The 22,314-nt window shown below is 39.4% G+C and overlaps 1 protein-coding gene across 7 annotated transcripts in view; it reads right to left on the bottom strand.

Moving 5' to 3' along the window:
- ATP13A4 (ATPase 13A4) overlaps positions 1 to 22,314 on the bottom strand; it is a 156,166-nt gene that overhangs the window by 12,598 nt on the left and 121,254 nt on the right. For 4 of the 7 annotated variants that reach the window (XM_060298278.1, XM_060298279.1, XM_030860581.3 and 1 more), the window contains exons 20-29: positions 21,843 to 21,965; positions 20,504 to 20,583; positions 19,040 to 19,082; positions 18,543 to 18,652; positions 16,569 to 16,665; positions 14,769 to 14,841; positions 7,469 to 7,640; positions 6,561 to 6,754; positions 5,037 to 5,125; positions 2,899 to 2,979 (exon numbers count right to left, since the gene is read on the bottom strand). In XM_060298278.1, the coding sequence (XP_060154261.1) occupies positions 2,899 to 2,979; positions 5,037 to 5,125; positions 6,561 to 6,754; positions 7,469 to 7,640; positions 14,769 to 14,841; positions 16,569 to 16,665; positions 18,543 to 18,652; positions 19,040 to 19,082; positions 20,504 to 20,583; positions 21,843 to 21,965 (1,062 nt within the window). Of the gene's footprint in view, positions 1 to 2,898; positions 2,980 to 5,036; positions 5,126 to 6,560; positions 6,755 to 7,468; positions 7,641 to 14,768; positions 14,842 to 16,568; positions 16,666 to 18,542; positions 18,653 to 19,039; positions 19,083 to 20,503; positions 20,584 to 21,842; positions 21,966 to 22,314 lie in introns of those variants that run through there. The other 3 variants (XM_060298282.2, XM_060298283.1, XM_060298284.1) reach the window with 3 other exon arrangements.

Below are 22,314 nucleotides of genomic sequence, written 5' to 3'. Positions count from 1 at the left end.
ACAAAAGGAAAGCCTTGATGATATACCATTTCTTAAAGAAAAAAACAAAACTTCATCACATGAGCTCTTCTGACAGACATTCAAATAATTCATATATATATATATATATATATACACACACACATACATATACACACACACACGCATTCACACAATGCATAAGTAATAAAAGGGAGTGTGTTAAACCTATCCACATTAGCTCCTCTGCCTGTTAGCAGGAGGTTAGATCATGAGACCCAGCAAGTAAGGATAAGGTCTCACTCAAACTTGTTTCGTGAGTATCAAATTACTGTCTCCATCTGCTGGGGGTGGGCAGGCTTACTTCTTACATTTAAGAATTGAATAAACCTTTACCCAGCTCCTAATAGAATAAAGCAGTTGTTATAGCTAGTAAGATGACTTCTTGCCATAGTTTAATGGCAAGCAAAAAAAGAAATTTATACCCAGATAACCATAACGCTTGTCTTCTTTCTCCCTGTAGACTGTGAGCTCTACCCCTCTGCTATTATTACCCCTTTCACATCATGCCCTAGTACATGGCACAGGTTCAACAAATGCTTGTGGAAAGAGTGAATGAATAAATGATTGCTAGACACAAAGTAAGGAATGGTAAGTACCACAAGAGATAGCATAATAATAAGAGCTTATATTTACTAAGCGCTTACTGTGTGCTTTTCACTGTTTACATTTCATGCTCACAGTAACCCTATGAGATAAGGTACCATTATTATCATCATTTTGCAGATGAGGAAACAGAGACACAGAGAAGTGTAGTGACTTGACCAAAGTCAGACAACAAGAAAGGGTGGAGCCAGGATTCAAACCCAGGTAGACTACTCTGCAGCTATATTCTTAGCTGCAAATATACTGAAGGAGAACGGCTTCCTGCTGGGGGATTATGGCAGACTTTGTTGCTTGATTACCCTACAGCCCATTCCTCCTGGCTCTTCCCTGCCCACCTTAAAAAAAATCACAACTAGTCTAAGCCAATTTGTCTAACTTTTTGGCATAGATCCACTTTCCCAGAGTCCTTTTCTACTAAAGCTGACTATGAGACAGAGTTCTAAGCAATGAGGCATAAGAGGAAGCCTTCTGGTGGGCTGCAGGACATTTTTTGCTTCCTGATAAAAGGTTCATACTTGTGGGAATAAAAGCTTGCTGGTACCTCTTCTTCCATTTTTTTCCTGCACTGAAAAAAGACATAAAGCCTAGCTACATGGGAGCTAGCTGGGCCCCGTAAGCAACAAGCACAACCATGAAGGCCAACATCTAAGGATGGTGAGACAGAAAGGTGGAAGAATGCAGAGCCCCAGTGATGCCACAGAGACACTAAACTAGCCCTGAAGCCACTGGCTTCCAATCTTCTTGTTAAGCGAGTCAATAAATATCTTTATTGTTTAAGCCAGTGCTGCTGAGCCTTGTTACTTGCCTAACTGATCCAGGAATCAGGAAAAATTCATGAACAGGCTAATACTCTAGCTGCGCCACAGAGGACGGAATGTTATTTCAATATGCAGAAGTGGGGAAAGATGTACTAGACAGAAGAAATAACACAATCATGGACAGGAATACGATATACACATAAGATTATCCCTTAAAGGACAAGGACCATCTTTCTGCAACTCCATAAGAGGACTCTCATGGCAATGCTCTTTTATTAATTCAGTGGCTTTGGGGACCATATGGTTTAGCACAGTACTCCTCAGTGTGATTCCTGAGTCAGCTGCATCAACTTATTAGAAACAAAAGCTTGTACCTACTTCAGACCTACCAAATCAGAAATGCTGGGGCAGTGCCGGACAATCTGTGTTTTAACAAGCCCTCCAGGGAATTCTGATGCCCACTCAAGTTTGAGAAGTCCTAGTTTAGCAAAGAGATAGATGCTCCTTATCCTAATTCTATGTCCTGTTCTGCCACCAGCTCCTGCGCAGCCTTTACCCTGCTTAGCAATGAAGGCTCCGGAGCTCCTGCATACAAAATACTGCAGGGCCATCAGGCCCCAGGTGCGCCAGCCCACCACGAATCCCCCCTCACTGGAACCAGTCTGGGTTTGTAAGTGAAAGCAGGAATGGGGACAGATGGAGTCTTAAAGCTCATCCCTCCTACAGAATGGATGCCTTTTCTGGGGCGCCCCCTCCAAGGGTGGGCTTTAAGAAATGGGGATTGTGTCTAACAGCACTGAAGGAGGAGAGAGTAAAGCGCGTAGCAAGGCGAAGGGGGAGCGGAAGCTCATTTTCCTGGGGAAATGGAGCATAAAGAATAAAAGCTGGGAAAAGCTCACTCTGAATCTCATTTCCCATCTGTAAAGTAAAAATGATAGAAGTTGTTTAGTGAAAGAAGCCAGACACAAAAGGCCACATACTGTATGATCCCCTTTATATGAAACGTCCAGAACAGGCAAATCCACAGAGACAGAAGGTAGTTTAGTGGTTGCCAGGGGGTGAAGGAAGAAGAAGGGGAAATAAGGAGTGATTGCTAATGGGTGTGGGATTTCTTTCAGGGTGATGAGAATGTTCTAGAATTAGACAGTGTTGGAGGTTGCACAACTCAGTGAACATATTAAAAACCACTGAATCGTACACTTAAAAAGGTAAATCTTATAGTATGTGACTCATATATCAGTTTCTTTTGAAGAAATTTGAATGAATTGAGTTGGGTCTCTATTTGTGAATTTTAGAAATGGATAGGACCTTCTCTCATCCTCCCCAGCGCCACTTTACAGATAGGCAAATGAATACCTTGTTTGGAATTCATCAGAGGGAAGCATCATTGCTCATGTTGGCAAGGAAGGGAGACCCTTGCACTGTTGAGCCCTGTCAGCTAAAGCTGTTCCTTTTTCAGACTCCCAGAGATGCCTCCGCCACTCCAACTAGCAATGAGCAGCCTGAGGCCACTTACCTCCACGGCAAGGGACACGATGAAATTGGAGCCGAGCATAATGACAATGTAGACCCTCCACAGGACAGGAGTGCAGAGCAGCTGGTGGGAGATGAAAAAGCAAAGTCAGTCTGAGGACTAATTATGCTGCAAAAACTTCATGCTGTTCACAGTGTACATGCAGGCTTCTAACCACACTCATTTTTGTGAGACGCTAGACACCTCTGATGGGCAACTTTGGCTTGACTTCCTTGGAATCTCGCTGCAGTCTGAAACTCAACTCATCCAGCTCGCGTTCCTTCCCTCTGTCCTTCGCAGGGGTCAGACCCACATCATTGTGTGGCATCCTCCCCACCTCCACTGGCTTCCTAATCTTTTTTTTTTTTTTTCCTTCATAGGTAATTCTTCCAATAACTTTCTTACACATCTCACCTCACCTGGATATCTCCATCTCAGAAGACTTGGACAAATGTAACAGTTTGTTACTATTTGTGTAAACGTGGTAGAATATACATATAAGAAATGTATATGTACACGTGTATAATACATATCTGAAAGTATGTAAAATAAACTGGTGCTATCAGTTGTCTCCAGAGAGAGGAACTGGTAGTCGGGGAACAAGGATGGGAGGGAGGCTTTCACCACATAACTTCTCTAAACTTTTGAATTTTAAACCATGGGAATGTTTTCTCTATTTTAAAAAAATATGAATTAAAAAAAAATGAGCAATAATTAGGTTACAAAGCAGCACGATTCCATTTAAAATAAAATAAACTTCATAAATCAAACACACATTTATAACATATGAATTTTAAAGATGGAAGGCTATAGTTAATAATGTTATAATTTTCCTTACCTGCATAGTTACATTTTTTAAAATGCACCCATAATTTTATGTAATAAGAAAAATAATTATTTTTAAGGTGAGCAATAATCCTTTGCAGAATCTTTTGAAGTCATGCTGGCAATGACTCTGCACAGGTTCCCTCCAAACCAAATACATTCCTTATTTTGTTACAAGAGGTCCCAGCCCCTCTGAAACAGTCTTCACTAACTTAAGAGTGTAACTAAATCCAACATGTTTTAACCTTAACTTCGGCAGGATTAAGGAATTTTAACTCATTTAGAAGACTAGTAGGCAAGGACTATTTATCTCCATGAGTACCTAATCTAATTCATGAATACAATTATACTGTTAACCACAGTAATACAATTATAAAAATGAAAAGCTGAATGTAGATATTAGTTTATATGTCAAATGTCACCATGGGTTTGTGACGGTGTTGCTGGTTTGGAATGCACTATGTACTCCAAATGCTTGTCTACATTTAGGAACCTGATCTGCAATGATCAGTCAGTCAGTCATTGCCATTATGTGCCATTCACTATGCCAGGCACTGGTAATACAAGAATGAATAAGATAGGATCTTGGCCCTCATGAAACTTATCTTTGAGAGGGAGAAGCAGACAGGCAATTTTACAAAGAACTAAAAGCTCAGGTTCTTTTATCATCTCTTCTGTATCCTATTTATTGGTCTAAAGGACTTTTATTAATGATTAACTTCTAATTCAAAAGAAGAATAGATTAGAGGAATCAAAATATACATTTTCCCTTGCTTGAATATGTAAAATTTCTGTCTCTTCTAGAGTTTCACAGTTGTCTCAAAATTACAAAACTGTAAGAGAGTACTTGAGGTAAGATATAGATCTTCGAACGTAGGTTTTGCAGACATTAAGTATGTAATACAGAAAAACAAGTTTTTAAAGAGTTTTAAAAAAAATGTAAATACAGATTTGAGAATTAACCCCAAAAGTGTTATAGGCAAAACTGTTTTAAACAGCTTCAAAGCAAAACCATTTACGAGAAAATTCTCTTTAAGAGAAAATGTATAAATAGAATTTCCAATCTTACAGAGATCTTTTAAAGGAAAAATGTTCAATGCTTTTGAAATACTTGAAATCAAGGCTAGACAGAATTTTATTTCCCGACCAGCTTAAATAAAAAATATGAATAAATTCAGCATTCATTTTAACCCTACCATCTCAAAAGAATAATATATGTGTCAAGAATCCATGTCAACTGCAATTGTGGCCTGCTTTTTGAAGTCGGGGTGTTATATAACTATAAAATATCATCATATCCCAGAGGTAAGACTTACATCCAGACGCCTATATAATTCTGGAATATCGGCAAATAGAATGAATAGACACACACTCAGCTGTATGACCAGCACAAGGACAAATATATCTGAGGAAATAAGAACACAAGCTATCGTTTAGAGAAATCTGAGTCCAGAGTATCACATCCATTGATCCACATATTCTAGATTAACACCGATTAGATTTACTTGATTTCTACATCCAAACTCAGCAAAATAGATGAAAAGTACTCACTTCTATGCAATGGGTCTCACCTCTACGATTTCTATGTATGTCCTTGAGGTAAGTGGAAAATTTCACATGCATGTTATATGTTTCAATTAATAAAAATGGGACATACATATAGGGTAATACTGATAAAATAACGTTTTCAATAAATGCCTTGGAGATATCCAAGTATCTGAGTCTCTTTAATGCAAATCATCCACCTCACATGTATGTGTACAGCTGATTCACTTTGTTATAAAGCAGAAACTAATACACCGTTGTAAAGCAATTATACTCCAATAAAGATGTTAAAAAAAATCATCTGGGCTTCCCTGGTGGTGCAGTGGTTGAGAGTCCGCCTGCCAATGCAGGGGACACGGGTTCGTGCCCCGGTCCGGGAAGATCCCACATGCCGCGGAGCGGCTGGGCCCGTGAGCCATGGCCGCTGAGCCTGCGCGTCCGGAGCCTGTGCTACACAACGGGAGAGGCCACAGCAGTGAGAGGCCCCCGTACCTCAAAAAAAAAAAAAAAACCCCAAAAAAAATCATCTGCCTCAAATCCTTTTCTGGGAAAAAGGAGGACTGTAAATAAACAAATGTTTGAATTGCAATCATGCGGAGGTCAGCATTCGATTGCTTCCTCATCCCAAGAAGAAGAGCAAAATAACTTTCTCCGAACAGATTTTTCTGAGGATATTGATTCTTCAACTTGTGCTTCTAAATTTTCCCAGTTAGAGGGGTAGTGATGCTATGCAAATACATGTCCCAAAAGCTAAACAGGTCACCTACTTCTCCTAACACTCACCCCCACCCTCAGCCCGGACTGTAAGGAGGTGAGAGGTACTTTGGCCAAGAATCTCAACAACTTTCTATAGTCAGGCTCCTCCAGGCTGGACCCGCTCCCAGAACTGCCAATCACACAGTGTCATCCCGACCATTGTATTCATGGCAGGAGACACTTCCAACTGAGCGCTGTGACCCTTCTCCCCACCTCCTCTGAGATGAATTCTGACAAGTACTGACAAGCAGAGAATTAAACGTGTCTTCCCAATTTGGAATGAACCCATGAAAAGATACCTAGAGACAAATTTATAGGGAAAGGAAGTGGTGGATTAAGAAACTCTAGTATTTAACACAGCTTTGAGGGAGGTAGCAAAGGACCAGGAAATAAGGCTGCATGTGTTTACAGAGCCCTGGAGTGGAAGTCAGAAGACCCTAGATGAGTGCCAACTCTGCAATTGCTCCTTGAGTGACCCAGGAGTATCTGTTCTCCTCTCTGATGACCTCTCACCTCTGATATGGTACAGTTCTACTCACAGTTTGTGTATGTGGGCTGCCTAAATGGTTTTCCTTTAGAGAAGACAAGAGCCACAATGATACAGTTGATTGTTCCCAAGAACCATACAGTAGTGTTCTCAAAACTTGTGAAGACACCATTACTTCCGATCTTATCTGGAGCAGTTGGAGAAATGGTTAACTTTGAGATGGTCTCATTTTGCACTGTGCAGGTACTAAAAAGGAAACCAAAGAAGCTAATGAAGTGAGATGACAAGTCCTTACGAAGCATATGTATCTACACAACTACATGTCCTCAATGCTTCTATAATTGCCTACACTTTGGGAAAGAATATACTGAAAAGTAAGGAGAAAGAAACCAGCATGTATAGATCTATATTTTGGGTAGATGGATAGACGATTGATAGATAGATGATAGATATAAATAGATAGATAGATAGATAACAGATCCAACAAGTTATTTATTCAATAAGTTGGGCACCAATAATGTAGTAAGACTATGTGAGAGAAAAAGATATGAGTAAGTCATGACACTTCCCTCTATTTGCTTCAGATTTCTGAACATTTACAAGTAGTGTGAGTATACAATTTATCATCCAACAGGCACAGATTTGAATGTGAAAGGAAAAAATATAATCATTTCTTTGGGATATCAGGCTTAAAATAGGGCTGCCTAGCCAAACTATAATGCATGGTCACCCTAGATATAAAAGATGGTCAGAGTTCACTATCATTCAAGATGAGCAAAGATAAGTGCTAATGAATGATGCCACCAAACTGTGCTACAAAGAAGAGATCACTGGAAAACTGCCAAGGGCCTTAAGGAAGCCAAAGCTTTAGTAGAATGAAGACCCATCTGCCTCCCAACATATGGGCCAGATGATGTTTGACAGAAATTAGAATGTGACAATCTAAGGCTGTGATCATACCTGTGCATCCCCACGGAATACCAAGGCTGCCTCTGAACCAGAATGAAGCCCACAATGTGCATGGCCAGGCTGAGAAGAATGTTGAGAATCACAGAGAGCAGCAGAGGCGGGGAGATCAGCCGTCCTGCAGGTCTGAAAGGCACCAGCTTGGGATAGGCACCATTCAAATTCACTACAAAATAAATTCAAGTTTTATATGTATATGAGAGCAGGAAAATTTTGTATTCTTCATCAGAAGAATGGTGTAACTTCTTGGGCCCATATAGCTGAGGAAATTGACAAATTGAAATATTGATACATCACAAAGTAAGGGAATAAAACAGTGAATGAATTCAAACTCAAGTCATATGAGGAATTCTTGAAAGAGAAGACAGAATAACAACAAGATGCCCTTTTCCCCCCTATTAAATAAGCAAAGACTATTACATTATAGATGAGGAAGTGATGAAGTGAGCACTCTCATACACTGCTTGTGGAAACGTATATTGACACAAAAATACCTTCTGCAGGGCAATCTGGCAATAAATATGAAGAGATTGAAAAATGTTCATAACCTTTGACATAGCTATTCCATTTCTGGAAGTTTATCCTAAGCTAAAAAATCAGAGATGTAGGAAGATGTTCATCACAGCATCATTTACAATAAATTATGGTACATCTCTATAATGAAACAACATACAGTCACTAAGAAGTAATGTTTTCAAATATTTAATAACAAAATGAGGAGTGACATCAACCAAATGGCAGATTAGCAACTCCAACATCCCATCCCTCTACAGAAACATTGAAAAACAAAAGGAAACTGTCAGAAGTAACTTTGTCAGAACTCTGAAAAACAGATGGAAGTTACAGCAAACAAGCAAATGCTGAGTCAAGAAAAAGACAACTTAAAAATGGGAAGAAAGCTTTTTTTTACTTGCCCTTGCCCATTTTTACTTTCCCTTGCCCCCCTCCCTCCTTAGCTCAATGGCAGTCTTGAACATGGTTGTCTGCATTCCCAGCGGGGGATCCTGGTTACAAAAGGGGAAAAGCAGACTTTATCCACAAATTATTGTGTATGTCTGTTCTAACCTGTCTGGAAGCTACCTGGAGAACTGATGCAAGGTGTTCATCTCTGTTTTGCCTAATAAAAAACTCAGTCAGGGCGGAAAAGCAGCATACACTCCTTAAAAACACTGTAAGGCTAACAAGCTACCCATAGTCATGGGGAGCAAAGGATTACAGTTGAGACATAAAATAACAACCTGAAGCCTAGAAAGAAAAGTTAAGGAGCATTTATTTGGAAAATTATGGTATTCAAAAGTACCTGTGCAAGTTGGGGAATATAGAAAGCCATGTGCCTGCCAAAGATGTATGCTCAGAAAAGACCAGAAAAGACCCTAAGCTTTCAGCCCTGAATAATCACTAGACTCAGCACAAGCTTAGTTAAGTGTTGAAGTGCCCCAGCACAGAACTAGTCTGCAAAGACTGGGAGAGGTATTTCTTTGTTCATGTTGTTAAACTCATGGAATTCAACTTATGGATATCTCTGTCAAAACACTAGCTGAACAAAAGCTAAAGCAATAGAGATTTTAGTGACCACACATGACAACTGATCTAATCTTTCCAAAAATAGTTTAGAAAAGTCACTAAATAAATGGACTACTACAGTATTCAAAAAGCAGCAAAACAAAAAACATCAAGCCCTGGGGAGGGGAAAGAATCTGATTTCCAGAGTTACAACATTATAATATTTAATGGAATAAAATAAATTGACAGAAATTATTTCTGAGGAAGCCCAGACGTTGGACTTACTGGGAAAAGACTTTAATACAACTGTTTTTAACATGCTCAAAGAACTGAAGGAAACCAGGGAAATAATGTGAACAAAAGGAGAGTATTAAAGAGATAGAAATTTTAAAATGAAGCCCAAAGACATTCTTTTTAAAGAATCCTCTTTTATAATGTCTATCTCTTTACTGGCGTACTCATTTTTCCCAGTAAAGGTAATTATTTGGGCAAATATAAAATCCTATATTATTGTATTTGTGTTTTTTAACTCAGCTTTTTATTCCGACATGATTTAAAAGACAAATGCATAAAAAAACAATTATATATGTATGTTACTGGGCACAGAGTGGATAAAGACGTAATTTGACAACAATAGCATAAAAGGAGGAGACAGACCTGTAAAGTAGCAGAGTTTTTATATGCTACTAAAGTTAAGGTACCTATTCAAACTAGATTGTTACACATTTAGCATATTACATGTAATCCTCATAATTATATATTATGTAATAAAAAACCTACAGTTAACATCACACTCAAGGGTGAAAGATTGAAAGCTTTCCCCCCTAAAATCAGGAACAAAACAAGGATGCCTACTTTCACCACTGTTATTCAGCATTGCATTGGAAGTTTTATCTAGAGCAATTAGAGAAGAAAAAGAAATAAAAGTCATTCAAGTTGGAGGAAAGAAGTAAAACTATCTCTATTCACAAGTGACATGATACCAAATATTGGAAATCCCAAAGAATCCTCAAGAAAACTGCTAGAGTTGATAAATGAATTCAGCTATGTTGCAGGATACAAGATCAACACATAAGAATCAGTTGAGTTTCAACACATCAACATTAAAATGTGGTATATATATATAATGGAATATTATTCACCCATAAAAAAGAATGAAGTTCTGACACATGCTACAACATAGATGTATCATGAAAGTATTATGCTAATAAGATATGCCAGAAATAAAGGGACAAACATTGTATGGTTCAACTTATTTGAAACATCTTGAACTGGCAAATTCATAGAGACAAAAAATAGTTTAGCGGTTATCAGAGGCTAGGTGGAGGGGCAATGGGAGTTATTCCTTAATAGGTAAAGAGTTTCTGTTTGGGGTGATGAAAAAAATTAGAAATAGACAGTGGTGATGGTTGCACAATGTTGTGAATGTAATTAATGCCCCTGAATTGTACACTTAAAAATGGTGAAAATGGCAAATATTATGTTATGCATAATTTACCACAATAAAAAAAGAATGAAAATATGTACACATAAAGAAGTGGTCATAAAGTTAAACTAAAAAAACCAGGATGCACAACTATTATATAGAAAACATAATTCAAATTTCTTTATCTATACGTGTGTGTGTGTGTGTGTGTGTGTGTATGTGTGTGTGTATAATGGAAGGGAATACATCAAAATGCTTTAATTTGTCATCTCTGGATAGCAGGATACAGGAGGATATAGGTGGTTTTTCTCTTTGTTATCTCTTGCAATGTTTTCCATCTTCTTTTCACAATGAATTATATTAAAAAATAGAGAAAAATCTGGAGATGCTTGTTATGGGAAAGAGAATAATCACAGAAGAAATGAGAGCTGTTTTCAAATATCTGAAGAACTGTTCTGGAGAGAAAAATCAGACTATTCTCTGCCACCCCAAATGGCAGAACTGAAGTCTGAGATGCGTGAAAGTTACACAGAGGTAGATCTGGCTTGATGTAAAGGATTACTCTGTTAACAGTAAGGACTGCCCAAGGATGTTCTTACAGTAGATTTAACAAATATTTAATGAGCTCCTTTGATATGTCCGGCACTGTTAGAAGTATTGGGAATACAGCAGTGATCAGGATAGACAAGGTGCTGTTCTCACGAAGTACACACACTGAGTGAGGGAAGGCAGGCAAAAACAAATAAAAGCTTAGGTAAATATCATAATTTTGGATTGTGAAAAGTAGTGTGAAAAAAACAAAGCAGAACGTGTGGTGATAGAGAATAACTGGTTTGGTCACTATTTAAAGTGACCTTTCTGAAGTGGTGACATTTTTCTGACTAGAACCATAGGAAGATCTACAGGGAGAGTATTTTAGGCAAAGAAAATAGCAAAAACAAAGGTGCTGAGGTGCCCACAAGCTTGGCAATGCTCACAAGACAGAAAGACCAGGGTGCCTGGAACAAGTAAGTGGGTAGCAATATGGTTAGAGGTGACGCTGGAGAAGTAGGCCAGAGCTGGATCATGCAAGACTTTGGATTTAGTGGAAACGGGAAGGATGACGATAAAATTTACATTTAAAAAACAACAGTCTTACTACCGTGTGAAAGGTAAATTGGGGTGAGGAGAAGTCAGCAAGAGCAGAAGCAAGGTCAGTTGTGAAGGTATCTCAGTAATCCACAGGGGAGGTGACATGGCTTTGTGACAGTGGCTACAATAGGGATGGAGAGAAGCTATGTAGGATGTGTTTCGGAGGTAGAGCCAATAGGAATTGTATATATATATATATAGATATTATATGTAAAGGTGAAGAAAAGAGGGGAATTAAGGATGACTCCGGGTCTTCGATGTGAACAACTTGGTAGATTGTGGTACTATTTCAATAGAATACAAGCTCCATGAGGAAACGAATTTCTATGGTTTTTTCTACTGATGTATATCAAGTGCCTATTACAGTAAGTAGAACAAACCAGACACTCAGTAAATATTTAATAATTTTGTTGAATATCAGATCTGATAGAATAAAGCATTTTGTTTGGGCACATTAATTCTCCGTCCTGTTAAATATCCAAGATTAGATGCTTAGCAGCTGCATTTCCAGAATTTAGGATAGACATCAAGCCTAGAGACATAAATTTGGGATTCATCAGTATACAGATAACATTAAAGCCATAGCATTGGTTGAAATCACTTAGGGAGATTGTGTAGACTGAAAAGACAAGAGAACCTAAGAACAAGCAAGCCTTGGAACATTCTAAAAGTTAGAGCACAGGTAAAGGAGCAGAGACCAGCAAAAGACATGAGGAAGCTGTATTCATTAAGGCAATAGATAATTCAGCAGGGTGTGGCATCACAAAAGTCAAGAGAAGAAACCTTTTGAAGGATAAGAGTGCTGTTGAGAGATCCAAGTACAATGAGGAAAGAGAAGTGATCAGTACTGTTGACCGCAAGGAAGTCATTGGTGGACTTGACAAGAGCAGTGTGGGGGAAGAGACAGCGAAGTGTGCATAGTACTTACTCTCCTTGCATATGTTCTCTGAAAGCAAAGCTTTTGAGCAAGTTTTTTAAACCATAAGTTGGCGTGATAGCTGTTAAGATTATGACGACAAGGTATAAGATGAAACAGTGGAAACAGTGTGAAAGCAAGACCAGGAGGCATGTGGAAGAGGCAATCTAAGATTGGTACTTTTTTTTTGTATCGAAGTATAGTTAATTTACAATGTTGTGTTAGTACAACAAAGTGATTCAGTTATACACACACACACACACACACACACACACACACACACATATATTCTTTTTCAGATTCTTTTCCGTTACAGATTATTACAAGATATTGAGTATAGTTCCCTGTTTTACACAGTAGGTCTTTGTTGTTTTCCTACTTTATATACAGTAGTGTGTATATGCTGGTATTTTTGAATGTATCAGTAATGTGGACCCTCCCAGCCAGCGGTGTCTGGAGTTGGCTCATACGAGCTCACAAGAGCCAACTGCCACTAAGTTTGTAAGCCAATTATTAAATATGGCCATTATTAGAAGAATACTATATAAAGTTGCAATTAAATAAATATTATCTTAAAAACAAAGATAATGGGGGCTTCCCTGGTGGCGCAGTGGTTGAGGGTCCGCCTGCCGATGCAGGGGACGCGGGTTCGTGACCCGGTCCGGGAGGATCCCACATGCCGCGGAGTGGCTGGGCCCGTGAGCCATGGCCGCTGAGCCTGCGCGTCCGGAGCCTGTGCTCCGCAATGGGAGAGGCCACAACAGTGAGAGGCCCGCGTACCGCAAAAAAAAACCAAGATAATGAATACTCAGAACTGATCACGTCCTAATGATTTTACTACAGTTTAGCATTATCTCTGTTCTTAAAGTTAATAATGGAGATTGAACTTAAACGTGTGTCACGTCTGTAGCCATTACATCATGAACAATTGTTTTTTAACTGAGGAAATATTCTTCCAGATTTCAAGAACTATTATCCAAATTAGCAAATAAGTTGCTCACATGACTGATGAATGATTAAAGTTTCAGCATAAGCCTGTGTTGTTTTGCTCACTCAGGTAAAGAAAAACGTCAACAAACATTCATTCACATCAGAACTATTTCAGTCATCAATCACAACAATATATTGACTACGTATACAAGACTTTGATGAAACTCAATTAAAGCATTCTGTGAGAATCCACTGGCTAAATGGAAATTGCAAGAAAGAGTAATGTATACTTTATTGTTATTTGATAATTGCTCACTACACATTTTTCTTTTTAGTAAAACTTATAATAAGCTTCTATGCATATGCATATACACGCATATCTACAATTGTTTGGAGAGCTGGCTGTTACATATGTGCCAGGAAACCACTGCCTTCCACCAAACAACTGCACAGGCCCAGAATCCAAATTCATGCCCGTGAACGTTAGAATCCGGCTGATTGAAATGAAATGACAATAGAATTAGAGATGGCAAGTGGACAAAGTGGGTCTACTCAACTGTTTGGGAAGTTTGAGAATAAAGGGGACAATAGCTAATGGTAGGTTGGAAAGTTTGAGAATAAAGGGGACAGTAGCTAATGGTAGATTTGGGGTCATAGAAGAGGTTTTAAAGAAAGAAGATACAAAAATATATTTATCTGCTGATTGGAATGATCCAGTAGACCAGAGAAAAGTTGGTGATAGAGAAAAAGATCATTCCAGGAACAAAATCCTTGAGGCGGTAGGAGCAGGTAGGATCTAAAGTACAAGTGAAGCTGGTGGCATTCATATATAAGAGAGAAAAGCAGAGAATATGGTAAAGATGATGGATAGTGGTCAGGCTGGGGAAAAATCCCATAGCGGGGAAACTGGGGAGACAATTCATGTATCAGTTAGGAGGTGGTGGGTGAGAGTGGCATAACGGCAAGATTACATTTAATCTCTGTTCTAAATCCTCAGAGGTTAGGATTGGAAGTGGGAAACATAAAAGCCATTTAACTTCTATAAATTGGGCACATTTGGACCATAACTATACCTAAAAGCACACTGAAGTCAGTTTTCAAGGTGCTTTTTTTCATTTTAAAGGTTTAGTGACCATTTATAGAAGCTCTATATTTTGTGGAAAACAGCAAAACAACGAGCCAGCTTTTCCTCTGCTAACACTTTCAACACTTAAAAATGAAGATTCTATTTCCTCTTTCTCTCTCTGCATACCATAGCCCTTTGGGAATAAGTCACTCATCACTGCGGCTATAGCTGCTACCCCTCAATGGTGAACTAACCCTGCAGGGGCAGAGGGAAGCAAGTGGAGGGGAGTATCTCTGAGAAGAAAATTTAAAAGACATCTTACTTGTTACACCAATAAGAGTTGTAATGGCCAGATCCTGGAACAGAAACTGGTAATTTGAAAGGCTGTTTGTCTCCTGAAAATAAAAAGGAAAGTGGCTCAAAAAAGTTATAACCTTCTGGAAGAAATGTGACATCAATTGCACTCATTTTCTCACTGCAACATAGGATTTTCAAGTCAATTACCAAGGAGATGGTATCAGGGGCCTGGTCATGTCGGCAGGGGTACCAAAGACAAGCCTGCAAACTCCTTTCTAGCCAGGAGGGCCACTGCAGTGTGCTTTCTGGGCTGCTCCTTTGAGCATCAGTGTCACCCCTGTTGAGGGGAACATCTCACTCTGATTCATCTCTAGTCTCTTTTCTACTTGTTAGCAGAAAGTTTGGGGTTTGGTCTGACACAACAAAATGACACATTCCCAATGGTCAGTGACAAATGTGTGGTGATCTTACCTAAATTTCACCAATGGAAAATGAGAATAACTAAACCCACTAATTGCATTCTTGGGTGTTGTTAGAAAGTCCTGATAAAGCAACTTGATATTCTTGAAAAAAAAGTTCATGTCTTACTGATTTCAAGAAACTCGCTTCCTTCCCCCCCCCACCCCCTTCGTGGAAAGGAGATAATGATGACCCATGTTTAACTCTACTTTTGAGCATAATGAGTTATTGGAATTCCAAACTAGGGACAGATTTCTATAAACAGCCTCTCCTTTTCCAGCCCATTCATCAGTGAGAGGAAAAGGACTTATATAATCTGAAAATAACAGAAGTAAAAACCCTCATACCAGGAGCAAGGGGGCAAGACATAGAGATGAATCTAGATACCTTCAGCACAAATGGAATTCACTTTCTCAGTGTTACTTAACAGAATAAGCCCAAGTGTTGAGCTCACAAATACTAGATATGTCTTTTCTCCTTTCATATTTTGTTAAATAGTAAAAACCATCACAAGACCTATGTGCTTTGGGGGGCATGATATGCCAATTTTCAAGTCCCTGTATTCAGGGAATCAGTGATATGCTGCTTTGTACTAACTCATGAAAGTCAACTGCTAAAGCTTCAGGAATTCTGTGAGCTGGTTTTTAAACACAGCCAATATAAAAACTTAAATTATACAAATTTACCATTAAATAAATTACACTAAAAACACAGGTAATAGCCCAAACTCATCACTCTCTAATCATTTTCCTACATTTAAATATTATCAATGGTCTTAAGGTTATTTACAACTCTTGTATCTATATGGTGCAAGTACTATAGAATGGTATGCTACTGTATAATACATCTCTTCCCAACTCCATGTTCAGTGACGTCAGGTAGATAGCTTGAAATCAGCCATGGTGGGAGTAGTTATGCCACTGAAATTGGTAAACATTAATAATCGGGGCTTGTGTTTCCAGGGAGAGCCAGTTATGAAACATTTACCAGAACCCCAATTAGAGAAGCACCTCTCTAGCGAATGTTATGCTAGGGTGGAGCCACACTGGAACTGGGAAGGTAAGAGACCTGGTCCAGGCAAGCCAAAACGACAGTGAGAGAGAAAGTTTACCTTCAGTTCTGAACCTCAGCTACAACCAGATGAGAAACTTCTGTCAGAGAGTCAGAGAACTGACACCAACGACTTTTCCTTTGTATCCTTGTCTATTTCTGATTTACTTTCAAAAACGTTAAAGATAGTTTTAGAGAGGCTGTTGGTACTCGACATATCCCATGTGCACTCTTTCTTTAAGAGGCTTTGCAAATTGCCAGTGACTGCTATTTGTTTTAGCTCTCACTAATCAAGAGGCTAGGTCTCAAGTCATACCCAGTAGAGCAGCAGAACACCAACATACTGAATCATGCTGTACAGAGCCATGTACTTAAACATGCAAAATGAGGTAACGAGAGCTGCACGTCCTTCCCTGTGTGAGAAAAGAAATGAAAGAGTAATGAAATGAAAGTCACAAAAAGAAACGAGGTCCGTTATTCTGTGCTGTTCAGCTGAGCTCAGAAGAAAAAAATCAAAGCCTGATAATTCGATTGTTTGTCTGACAGACTGGACAGTCTTGAGCCAGTGGGAGCCGGCAGTCAGTGTGCTAGATGTTCAAGGAAGACTAAATCCAGGCCAAGGTCCACAGGCCTTTAATGGAGCTTTGGAGCCCGAATGTAGAGTTACTCTTGTCCTGTCTGCAGGCATTATTTCAGCTCTGAGTCAGGAGACCTGGGAACTGGTCCCAGATCTCCGATCTACTCACTAATGTGATTTGAAAGGTCATTTTCCCTCTCTTGGTCACAGTTTCTTCATCTGTGAACTGAGGAATTTAAATAAGATTGCAGGTTTTGGGGGCTATTTTCATGCTTCAGGTGCTTCAGGAGTTTGCAAACATCTCATTCAAATTTCATTTGGCAGTCCCAACTTTTTCTAAAACGGAACTAAGTCAATAGGCACGCTCAAATTAGGCACACATCAAATTTAAAGAGACTGGAATCAATAAGCCTGTTCATTTGTATTACTGTTGATTGACTTTGAATGAATAGTATATATTTAGAGTGTAAAATAGAGTACTTATGAAATGCCACTTTTATCTCATTCATTTGGGAAAAAATAGAGTTTAAATTTAATTCTGGTCAGAATGGTTTCCTGGGATTCCAAAACCTGATCCTCAAACTAGACTTTTTCCTGTATCAGGGCTTTGCTGCTGCTGTTTATTCCGCCTAGAAGGTGGTTTCTCCTCCACACCTCCTTAGAAAGGCTTCCCCACACCACCGCATCTGAAGCAGCCGATTCTACTGCCCAAGCCATCTTCCAACTTTTCACGCTACCCCTGATTTTTCTGTGTGTGTTTATTGCCCAGCTTCTCCACGGGAAGAAAGCTTCGTGAGATCAAGGGACGCTCGATTTATTTGCTTCTGGGTCCCCAGTGCCTCCAACTGTTCCTGGCCCTAAGTCCCTACTTTATAAATATTTGTCAGATGCATGAATACATTTTTTAAATGGGGAGCACCTAGTCAAATCATTATTTTAATGTGGTGGAAGGAATATGATATTTGTATATAAAACACATTGAAACAAAATTAATTCGAATGCAATCTTCAATCCTATATGGCTGTGAGCTTCGATACATCAAGTTCTCTGAGCCTCAATTTCTTTGTAAAAGAAATAGTGACCATCCCTACAATTCCAGGCTGTTTTGATGTATAAGATACTAGGCATTAAAGCACTTTATAAACTGTAAACACATACTAGTTATAATAACCAAAAGCAGCCACAATGCTAACCATCACCATCATTCAAACAAAATGCAGCAGAAGTACATATTCTGGGGTTGGGGGAGGGGAACAAAGCACCAAGGGAAATTGTAGCAGAAGCAGCAAAGATGAATAAATATTCTGAAAACTGGGGATAGGAAGGATATTCCAAGGAAGCATAAAGAGGCAAGAGGAAAGGAAAGCAAGTAGGGAAGAGAAAGTTTCTGTCAATTCTCCATTAAGAAAGTATCTAAGGAGATTCATTTAAAATAATAAGAAGAAGAGTATGATTGACATTTTCAAAGCAGCAACAAGTTCCAGATTCTAATCTTCTAAAAATAATCTATTCAGTGATTTTCATTAGAAATGCCACTGTTTTCCCAGGAGGTAAGTCCACTCCAGAGTAGAATGTTTGACTGCTTTCTCCCACAAAGCACCCTCCCTGCCCAGGCACACACATTTCCACTGGTCTTTGCCTGGCAAAACAAAGGGGTCTGCACCTAAAAGTCAAGAGACATTAAAACAATGCTGGGGAAAAGTACCTACTTACTTGATAAGGTGAGGTACACATTCAATGTTTGGAGTTTTGGAAGTGAAAGGTGAGGCCACAGATGCCTCCTGCTCTGATAAAGAGATGCCCACGTGAGCCATTTTCAAAGCCTGAAAGCAAAGAGTCAGCTTACTGTATAGATGCACAGTCACACACATCTCTCCTGAGGCCACACGAGAAAGGCTAGTTAAGCTGCCCACGAAGTGGCTTGTGGGCCCAAGCAGTGGCCAGGAGATGATCAAATTTTGCTCTGCCTGCCACATAAGAATGAGATGGCACTGGGACACCTAGCTAAAGAAGTGGGGAATGCAGAACCAAGTTCTTCCCCATTTAGTCTGTACTGACCACTGAGTCATTGTGTGGCTTTGGTTAAAACCTTTCCAAACCGCCCACATCAGCTTCTCCTTCAAGAGGAATGGAGGTGGTATATATCCCAGGGGATACTATCTCTTACAGGGCTTGAAGCAAGTACAATTGACACACTGACAGCTACTTACCCCACAGTCATTGGCTCCGTCACCACACATACCTACAAAGTAACTAAAAGGGGAACCGTGTCAATTGCAGAGGAGATCAAAGCAATCTTACCTTCTAATTGCTCTAATTAAAAAGATAAAATGAGCTTCATTACTTAAGGCTCAAACTTATTATTTATTTTAAGGTAGTTTCCCTAACAGTCTGGTTTGACTAAAATAAAGTATGACTCAGCAGTTCCTACAATGGATTAAGAAATCCCATACAGGCTTCCTGACTCCAAGCGATTCAAGGAGACCCCGCACTTCTCTGTCTAGGAGGCAGCTCTGTCAGCTGTAAAACAGGATGCTCACGATTATATGACAGCATGGCATGGTGGGGAAGGCACAGAATTTGAAGCCAGAAGATCTGGATCTCTGACCTGATCACTTCCCCATTTTGACTATCATTTTTCTCCCCTACAAGCATTATGAGTATTCAGTGAAGTGATGTATTCTAAAATGATAAATAAGAATTATTGTTGGTGACATTAATAGTAACTGGAGAGGAAATCCACCGTGTCAGCTGTCACTCAACTCAAAAATGTGGTGCCAGGACCAGAAGTTGAAGAAAGAAAATATACCCCCATTTCAGGATAGCTTTCTGAGGCCGGATGAATACCGCTCTCTTGAATTGTTGACGAAGACAGTCTGCTTTTTAAGGTAGGAGCACTCTGACAGTGTTTGCAGAATTTGCTGTACTTCTCTTCCACACTGCTACCTAAGGCAACGAGTTTACTGTGGAGGTTTTTAGCCATATTGAGAAGATAGGGCTTTTTGAATATAGATCTTTTGCCTAGTGACTGAGTCAATGAGGATGAGGGTGGACTAGGGAGGGATGGGTAGGAGTTGGAGCTGTGTGAGTGTGGTCCAGCACCAGAGGTGCCTCTGAGACTCCATGGGCTTCCATTAACAGGAAATAAAGGATCCCCAATGATGGGATTCTGACAATGGAGACCCTTTGTGTTAAGAATAGTTTTCTGATTTAGGATGGAGAGGATGCTTTGGCATAAGAATGTTTTAATATTTTTAGGGTTATGTGAATCTCTTGTCATAGGGACCTCCCTGTATCATAACCGTGAAAATAATTTGTAAAAGTGAAGTCTAAATTTTCATTGTACCTTTAGAAGCCAAGTTCAGATGACCTTTCCAGAGTTATTTCTTGTCCCCCTTATGTTCTAGTTCAGCGGGGTTCTCAATTCTGGATGCATAATTGACTTATGAAAGGAACTTTTAAAAAATACTGATGTCCAAGTGCCCACACGAGCAATTGAATCAGAATCTCTGAATGGTGGTGTCCTGGTATTGCTAATTTTTCAAAGCTCCCAAGGTGACTGTCATGTGTAGCTACGTTAAGAACCACTGCCCTAACCAAACTGAGTGACTTCCTTACTCTCCCCCTGTCATGCCTCCATGCACTTCACACCATCTGAATTGGTAAAGACCTACTCTAGTTTCTGAAATTCTTCCACCAGACTGGATTTCTGCCCTGGAGACATTCTTGCAAAGATGGTCCCATTGATCAATATCTGTAAAGAACGCAAAAGGGAAAATTTTTTTATTATGTCAGCTGGTCATACATGAAGTAATTGATAACATTCAGAACACTGACTGGGTAATGATATCCATGAGTGAGAAAAATATTTGTTTCCAAGAAGTCCTTCTTTGGATTTTAAGACAGATGTTGAGACTTTGGTCATCAGATAAGTGATCAGGAAGACCAAAATCAGTAAAAATGACTACTTAATAGACATAATTGATGAAAATGATGACCTACAGGCATTTAGCTCAGGGGCCATGAAGGAGGTCGTCCTGAAAAACCCTGAGCTTGATGGAACCTTAAACCAGTAAAGTATGAGAAATTGCAAGATAACAAGAGGTCAGGATCCCAGGAGAAGGAAAGGAGGCAACTGCTTCTCAGAAAATTGTTCAGATCTAGCAGAAAAATAGCCTAGAGATGAGAGGGTGACTATCTGTGGTCTTTGACTTAACCATACCATCTGGGCTTGACCAACTGTGAAACTCAGTTGATATCTCCAGCCTAATTTGGGCTCTGAAACATTAATGGATTGTCACATTAATGGATTGTTGTATAAAAACCTGTACCAGCTCCATCCACCTGAACCCCATCCTACAGAGTCTAAATTCTTCTGTGTTACAGCTGTGTGCTCCCTGCTCTTCTTGGCTGTAAACTCAGCTTATTGTTCACTCAGCTTTAAAGTCTTCATTCTTTTTTTCTTAGACAGTACTTAAGATAATGAGCAATTGAATACAAATAAATTATCTTTGCTTTACACTGGACACAATCTTTTTCTAGTTTGTTCACATGTTTTCTTATGTATATACCTTACCTGCCCTCATTGTGGGTTTGTTCTTCATCAGAAAAGTTTTAAGTTTGACCCTCTTTTGTACAGATGTCCTCTATCAAAAACCTAATGGAATTCCTCTATTTTGGGCCTGCCTTCCTGTATAATTGCTGGATTTACACTATACTGTGAGACCCCCTAACCATGGCAATATAGTGACAGCTCCCCCAAAGCAACCTTATCACTTGAGAAGTCACTAATATTTTAATCCTATAGATGATGGATAATTAGTTAATCAAATTTACTTATTTTAAATCTAGCAGGAAATGAAACAGCAGTGACCTCTGCAAAACTATCTGCTTCCCTTATGATACATTCAATAGGTATGTCTAACCTAGTTAGAGGTTTGAAATTACTTACGATCATGCTCCGTGACATTGTTAGCATCTTTACTAGGAGACTGGTACCCTCTTAGAACTTACCTTTGGCAGTAGGCTGCTGAAATGCTGACTTATAACCTGGAAGGATTTTCCACTTAGGGCAAAATGGTAACTTCCCTCTCTGCTGTTATCAGAGACTTCTTCCCTGATGTTAATGTAATTGTCCTGCAAGGCAAGACGCAGTAATTTTAGACTTGATAGAGTGGTTAGGACCACAAGCATATCTGAGCGAAGGCAACAATGACAGTCTGGGATCTCTCTATAAAAGTCACACTCCGGCCCTGATTCCTCAGAGAAGCACTTTCTCTTTGCTGGATCATCTTTGCACATCAACAGCCTCTAGTGAACAGGGGGGTAACACTTACTCTCGTCCTGTTCTCATCCTGATTTGATCTCAGTGAGTCCCAGAAAAAAGCACATTTCACACATTTCAAGTGTAAAATACAAAAGCATTGCAGCTTAACAAATCCCTCCCTGAGGTGAGAACTTTCCTTTTTTTTTTTTTACAGAATTA

The sequence above is a fragment of the Globicephala melas genome, chromosome 4, assembly GCF_963455315.2.
Source record: "Globicephala melas chromosome 4, mGloMel1.2, whole genome shotgun sequence".
Lineage (NCBI taxonomy): Eukaryota > Metazoa > Chordata > Mammalia > Artiodactyla > Delphinidae > Globicephala > Globicephala melas.
Note: the sequence above shows the minus strand (reverse complement) of the source record. Positions and strands in the feature narration are given on the sequence as shown.